Here is a 7,332-nt window from a genome sequence, read left to right as displayed (position 1 = left end):
CCCGCCGCCACCTGCGAGGGGGAGGCTGCGGGGCGAGCCCCCGGAGGCGGCGGGAGGCCGGTGACGGCTCGGTGGCGGGGGCGGCCGTTCCCCGGCCTCTTCCCCACCCCGATCCCCGCCGCGCTCCCGGGCCGAGCGCCCGGCGGCCCGAACGGCGGCCAAACCCGCCCCCGCTCCCCCGCGGCAGGAGGGCTGAGGCGGCGGCTCCCAGTGTAGACTGGAGAAGGGTGTCCCAGTCCATACCGGAAAAGGACAGGGGCTCCCAGTACGGACTGGGAAGGGATCACAGCTCCTAGTCCATACCAGGAAGGGGCTGTCTGCTCCCAGTATGAACTGGGAAGCTCACAATACGGACTGGGAAGGGGTGGGGGTCTCCATTGTGGTGCGGGAAGGGAAGGTCCCCGGACGCCTGGGTCCCCCAACTTGATCAGGGGTGGGAGGGGCCAGTACTGGGATCTTCCCAGTGCCCCCAAGTCCCTCCCAGTATCCCCAGTTTCAGCCCCGTCGCTGACTGCGCTGGCTGAGGCTGCTCTCAGTTCTCCCCCTCATCCCTCCCAGTTACCCCAGTCCCCCTCCCAGTCACCGAAGTCCCCTCCCAGTGCCTCTCATTTCTTCCCAGTATCCGCAGCTTCAGCCCCGTCGCTGCCTGCCGCTCTCCGGCGGGGGCGGCCGTTACCGGTGCCACTGCCTCGCGCCCCGCCCGCCGGTTCCCTCACGGCGGTGGGGGGGTGGGGGGGGAGAAGGGGGCGGGGCGAGGCGGGCGGCGCGTCCATAAAGGGCGGGCGCGGGGGGCAAGGGTGGGCGCGCGCGCGTGAGGCTGGCGCCGTTGTTTCGGGGGTGCGCGGGCGCGGCTGAGGTGAGCGGCGGCGACCGGGACGGGACGCGGGGAGGGGGGAAGAGACGCAGGGTCGGGGGTCCGGTCCGGGCGGGATCGCTTACGTGAAGGAATCTCTTCGAGGCAGAAGCGCTTAGTAACGCTTTTTGGAGTTGCTGTCGTTGTTATTGATAGCGGTTTAACGGCGAGTGTTCCGCGTGCCCCTACCCCCCCAAGGTGAGGGCGGGCCCCCAAGCCGGCGGGTGCGCCGTAGGCGTTTGCCCCTCAGGGCGCAGTAAAGCGCGCTCAGCTTCCCCTCTCCAGAGAAAACGCCTGGAAAAAGGAAGCCGAGCCTCCCCGGCCGGGGTTTGAAGGGGACTTGTGGCATAGGGGGTGCCGCAGGTGCGGTCGCATGAACTTTTTTTAGGTGTCGTGTCAAATTATACGTCTGGGAGGGAAATCTCCATGTACTTCATCATGACAAAGGTGAAGGTGTGTTGTCCCTGCTGCTTCTGCCTCTGATTTGAGGCTTGCGTCCAAGTGAAGGACAGCACTCTTTCCTCTTAGTATTAAAGATCGGTAGTGCCTGTCTCGTCTTCAGAGCTGTTTTCTTCCCAGTGAGTGAGCATCTTCAGGTGTTAGATCTTCTTGTGATAGAAAATCTTATAGAAACAAGATCTATCTTGTGATAGAAACAAGAGGTGTGCTAACTGCTAGCATCCCAAGTATATTAAAGTCGTTAGGATCCTGTTCTCACTAATATAAATCTTGCAGAGTAGGCAAACACATGAGTGATTTAGGGGTGTGAGACTTCATAGGCTGACAGCCTGAGCATTAAACCTCCACCAAACTGGAAATTAAATACTTAATCTTCCCCCTGCAAGGGCAGCAATACAGGTTGTTTTCCTAGATGTTCTCTTTGGTTCACCAAGCAGAACCAAGTGTGTGTGGGAGGGGTGGGAAGCACTGTTCCTAGTCCTTTCTGTTGCTTGGTGGGCTGCCTGTGTTTTCTTAGCTGCTGGGAAGGCTACAAATGGGAGGGAGGAGAGGGAATGCTTTCAGAGGTGGTAGCTTAAAACACTTGCACCTTAAACTAGAAGTTATAAAAGACTCTTATGTTCTTTAGTGATCTGAGGATTTAATGGAAATATAGTGGTTTTAAGATGAAAATGTACTTGAATGTGTTCGAAGTGCTTCAGGGCAACTGCTGGCAGGTTTGATGCCTCTGGTTTTATGCTGCACTGCAGCCTTAAGGGCAGAGTTTGAAGAACCCCTTGGTTTGTCCTGGACTACTCATGTTGCGAATCACAGGTTTGTTTCCTGCCTGTTGGAGCTGATGTGACCCACAGCAGCAAAGCTTGTAACACAACAGCTCATGCTCAAGGGCAGAAGTTGCTTCCCCAGGAGCGTTTTTACCTGAATGCATATTTGATCTAGGATTTGACTGCCTTCTGTAGAGGAGGTGACAGGTCAAATGAGCTATTCAAAAACTAAAAGCTAGAAGAGGATAGGTGTGAAATGACAATAGCTGCTTTTTGAATCTTGCTTAAAAATTGTTCTGTGTACTATGTTGATGAATGTTAGGAAACAGTATGGTTGGGTTTTAAATGACTCCTGGTAGGCAAGAGTTAACTACCCTAAGTCTGACTAGTCTGACCTTGGCAGCTGCAGTCTTCACAAGTATTTGGGGCAGAAGGTGAGTCCTCAATTAGTCTGTAGCTGTCAGGAAGCACCTGGCCACAATAGAAACCTGGAACACTTAAAAAGAGAAAAGTGTATTAATACCACTTGGAGTTGTGTGACTGTAGAACATATGTAAGTATCTGCATACTTCAAAACACAAGCCACTTCAGCACAAGAGAATGATCTGGTCAACTGTGACAAGACTCTTTAAAAAGTGCAGAAGTTCAGATGAGGCTATGAGCAAGTCTCATCAGTGAGGTTTTTAAGTCCTGTGTTAAAGCATAAAGCTAACATGATGTGTGCCTTAACCTCATCTGAGTGTATGCTTGCTTTTACAAGCTTGTTTGCCCTCCAAAAACAAGCAAAAGGTCGAGGCAAGCATAAATATTTCCAAAAAGGTAGTTTGATTATGCAGTGTGTCTGAAGAGTAAAAAGTTGCTTATGAACACAGGAGCACAAATTGAATAGTTGTGTTATCTGACTCTGTAGCTGAAATTCTGTCCAGGATGCTGAAGTGCTGGAGCTTTTTGGAGGAACAAGGTGTACTTAGCCCTTATCTTATGAGTGGTAGATGCTGGATGGTTAAGGAGAGATTTTTATGAAAAGGAAGAGATCTTGTGTCTCTGGCATAATTAAAGTGTTTTCAGTGGATTGGATCTCTAAGCCCTGAAACTAACACTTGAGTGTCTTCCACTGTTGTGCTAGTTGGAGAGGGCAGTTTGAGCTCCATGTATAATGAAACAAGTTCAAAGCTTAACTTTCGGAAGTGCTTTGCACTTATGGCTCCTCTGGCTTCAGCTGGTGTTGTGGATGATCTTTAACTTAGGTAAAGCTAATCTTTAAAATTGTCTTTGATAATTTCCCTTTGACACAAACTGCTTTGCTGAAGTACTTAACTCTACCTCACCAAAAAAATTTTGTGCCTGAAGCAGTAGAGAAGCTGAGTATCACTTCACATGAAAGGCTTGCTGATAATCATTAGTACATAGAATTATTTCTTTCTAGTTTGTGTGTGTAGACAGAAAAGCAGAGCATAGGATATATCTAGGAAGCATAAACACAAAGTCTGACTTGTGGTTTTCTTTAATTCCATCTCCCTGCAGTTTCTTTGGAGAAGAAAAATCTTAAGATGGCAGACAAAGGAAGTAACACAGACTGCATGTCATGCAGTGTACTGAACTGGGAGCAGGTCAGCCGTCTGCACGAGGTTCTTACAGAGGTGGTTCCGATCCATGGACGAGGTAACTTCCCCACACTGAAGATAACTCTGAAGGACATTGTTCAGACTGTTCGGAATAGGCTGAGTGAAGCGGGCATTGTGGTACATGATGTCCGTCTGAATGGCTCTGCAGCTGGTCATGTCCTGGTCAAGGACAATGGGCTGGGATGCAAAGACCTGGATCTCATTTTTCAAGTTTCTCTTCCAAGCGAGGCAGAGTTTCAGTTAGTTCGAGATGTGGTGTTGCGATCCCTCTTGAATTTCTTGCCAGAAGGAGTAAGCAAGCTAAAAATCAGTCCAGTAACACTGAAAGAAGCCTACATCCAGAAACTAGTAAAAGTGTACACGGAGTCTGACCGCTGGAGCTTGATATCACTTTCCAACAAACATGGCAGGAATGTGGAGCTGAAGTTTGTAGACTGTATAAGGCGACAGTTTGAGTTCAGTGTGGACTCTTTCCAAATCATACTGGACTCCCTGCTCTTTTATTATGACTACTCAGAAACCCCCATGTCGGAGCACTTCCATCCAACTGTGATTGGGGAGAGCATGTATGGAGACTTTGAAGCAGCTTTTGATCACCTCCAGAACAAGCTGATAGCTACCAAAAATCCTGAAGAGATCCGAGGTGGTGGGCTTCTGAAGTACAGTAACCTCCTAGTACGGGACTTCAGGCCCATGGATAAGGATGAGATCAAAACATTAGAGCGCTACATGTGCTCCCGATTCTTCATAGACTTCCCAGACATCCTGGATCAGCAGCGCAAACTAGAGACCTACCTCCAGAACCACTTCTCCAAAGAAGAAAGGAGCAAATATGACTACCTCATGATTCTGCGCAGGGTGGTGAATGAGAGCACAGTCTGTCTAATGGGACATGAGCGAAGGCAGACTCTCAACTTAATTTCTCTGCTAGCTCTCAAAGTTCTGGCAGAACAAAACATCATCCCTAATGCCACTAATGTTACCTGTTATTACCAGCCAGCACCTTATGTTAGTGATGTAAACTTCAGCAACTACTATCTTGCAAATGCTCCTCTGCCATACAGCCAGTCCTACCCCACTTGGTTGCCTTGCAATTGATTGTTTCTCTTGAATGGAGGCTACTGAAGGCCAAGATGCTGAGTGTATATAGACAAGAAATTAACTGTCAGTTGGAGGTTTTCTAATGGAAGCATGACTGCATTGGACTGTCCATTTCCTGGTGTGCAGTAGGACTATGTAACCAGGTGACCTGCTATGAACCTTTCAGTATATCTCTACAAATGCCAAGAAGCCTTATTATCTCTTCATTAGGAGAAGAGAAACAGCAGACAAACGTTAAGAGGAGTAGTTACAAAACTCTGTACTAGTTCTGGAAGTGGCTATTAACATGATCTAAGTGGAGTATTCAGTAAACTGGGTTAGTAAATAGAGGAAAGACTGTAAAATATCTTAGATGGAGCAGAAGCCACTCTTGGAATAGCAGCAAGACTCTGCTTTCTATTGCCTAACCTCATTACTCTATACTTCCTCAGTTCAAGTTCTGGCCAACTTTCTATTGAACCAATTGTGCAAGCGTGGGCTCGTGTCATGCTTGGGCTGCTTTTACTTTCTGCCTGTATAGAACTGGTAACAGTACAGATACTGCCTACCTTTTAGAGGGCCTAAATGTTGTTCCCTGTAGTACCTAGAAATATATGCTCCAGCTTCAAGTTTAAGATTAATTTCTTGCAAGTTGAAGATGGATTATTAAGTCTATCTCTAAGGCATAAGCTGTCTAAGTTTTTCCTTGAATACAAAAATTTGGAAGCTGGCATCTCTAAACATGCACCAAAACACAATCTAAAACTTGCTAATGTGAAAAGTCCTTGAAATGAGAAACTGAAGTCTTAAATAGAATTGGAACGACAGTTTGAATAGTTAGGATGGAAAAATACTGCTAAGTCCAGGCTCAAAATAAAGCCTTTCCGAGTGCATCTTTCAAAACAATTTTTGGCACAGTTGGAAAGTAGCACAGCTCTTACACTGAGGTCTGGCCCAACTTTCTTCCTCACAGGTCCACAGTAAGCAAAAAAAAACAAAACCCCTCCAACAAAAATCCAACCCCAAAAACCTGAACCACTGTAAGTTGCAGGATGATGTGCACTCTTGCCACAGTATAAATTCCTAAAGTGCCTCCTAAAATTAATTTCTTCTTGTACAACTTCAGGCAGGTCCTGAAGGCCTGTGTCTATCACCACTTAAGGGTTGAGCTTACTGGTTTGTCACTATCACCTGGTCACTGCATGAGATGGTATTTTGAGTGGTTAGAGTCAAATTTTTCCTCTTTACTTGTCTTAACCTACACTTGAAGAAGTATATAAACCCTAAGCAGAGCTCTTCGCAGAGGTTGTATGTGGTGAAAGTCTACCCCTGTCTTCAGAATAGCCTCTGGAAGAGTAAGAACTCCCTTGGAGGTGTGGGGGGCTGACCTTCCTGAAGGGTATGCGCTGAACTTGCTGCTTTGAAATTCCTGTGCTTTATAAGGAAGGTTAAAAATTCACTAGTTATGTATATAGCGGTGTTAGAAACTGGTGTATTAACTGGATGATTATCACTGAATTGCATTAGTAAAATACATATAGCAAATGATCTTGAGTTTCCTTTGCTTAACCAGAGAAGTAGACTAGAAAGGCAAATCTTAGAGCTATTTAATATGTACTGATGCACTGTTTAAGAATACTTGTTTGCTAAACCTTTTTTAATGACTTCTAGCTGTCTCTGCAAGCTTGTGAGACCAAAGTACCTGATCAAACAAATGACTTAAGTTTAGAAGGTAAAACAGAAAGCAGGTGAAACACCCATGCATGGTTGCTGTTTGAGGTGGAAACAATAGCAGTGTAGCACTTAAATGGCAGTAAAAAAACCTGCCTGTTCCTTGTAGGACCAAAACCTTCTAGTTACATTGCAAGTTCTCTCACTTCTCATAACTACTTCATAAAGACTGCCTCAATAGAGCAGCGAGGCTGCCCTTTTGTTCAGAATTCTTCATTTAGCTTGGGAAGGTGGGGAGGGATACAATCCAGAAAGCAGACTGTAGCCAAGCATGCTTTAGCTTAACTTTTTGAATAGTTTTGTAAGCAACTTCAGTAGCAAATGGGCAAATAATTTGGTGTCTTCTGTTGTGTTTTTTTTATTAAAGGCTTCCTGAGTAGTCAGCCAAAGTAGCTAAACTTGAAAGTGAACCCAGCCTTTTTCATTAACTGTGGCTTGGACTTGCTGTAGATTACAGACAAGGCATCTCTCACCCAAGACTGACTATTTGGAAGGCTTTTTAAAAACTAATATGATGCCAGTGTTATCATGCGTGTTAAACTTAGTGCAAGCTTGCTGCTGGAATGCAGACCTAGGCATAACTAACTTCTGCATGCAAGGCAATACTTGGCTTAGTATACAGTGTTACTAGAAAGAAGGAAGTGTTTTGCTTAGGCATTTGTAATTGCTATCGTCTGTTAAATAGATGTTTTTAGACCCAACCTAAGCTATACCCATTGCAGAAGTAAACTGTTGCCTAGAGGGACATGCTTGATTTGCATATCAAATAGCTTAGACTCATGTATCTGTCTTGTGTAGTCTCATGGCTTATCTTTAAAAA

The 7,332-nt window shown here is 46.2% G+C and overlaps 1 protein-coding gene across 1 annotated transcript; it reads left to right on the top strand.

Moving 5' to 3' along the window:
• Positions 1-799: 799 nt before the first annotated feature.
• Positions 800-6,323, top strand: TENT5C (terminal nucleotidyltransferase 5C). The gene is made up of 2 exons (XM_074593398.1): positions 800-856; positions 3,601-6,323. Exon 2 carries the CDS (start codon positions 3,627-3,629, stop codon positions 4,797-4,799), a length of 1,173 nt encoding a protein of 390 aa, XP_074449499.1. The 5' UTR covers positions 800-856; positions 3,601-3,626; the 3' UTR covers positions 4,800-6,323.
• Positions 6,324-7,332: the final 1,009 nt, after the last annotated feature.

This window comes from Larus michahellis, chromosome 1 (genome assembly GCF_964199755.1).
Source record: "Larus michahellis chromosome 1, bLarMic1.1, whole genome shotgun sequence".
NCBI classification, from domain to species: Eukaryota; Metazoa; Chordata; class Aves; order Charadriiformes; family Laridae; genus Larus; species Larus michahellis.
This window is presented reverse-complemented; position numbering and strand designations above follow the sequence as displayed.

Coding starts and splice junctions, on each gene's coding strand:
- TENT5C (XM_074593398.1), top strand. CDS start 3,627: ATGGCAGACAAAGGAAGTAACACAGACTGCATGTCATGCAGTGTACTG.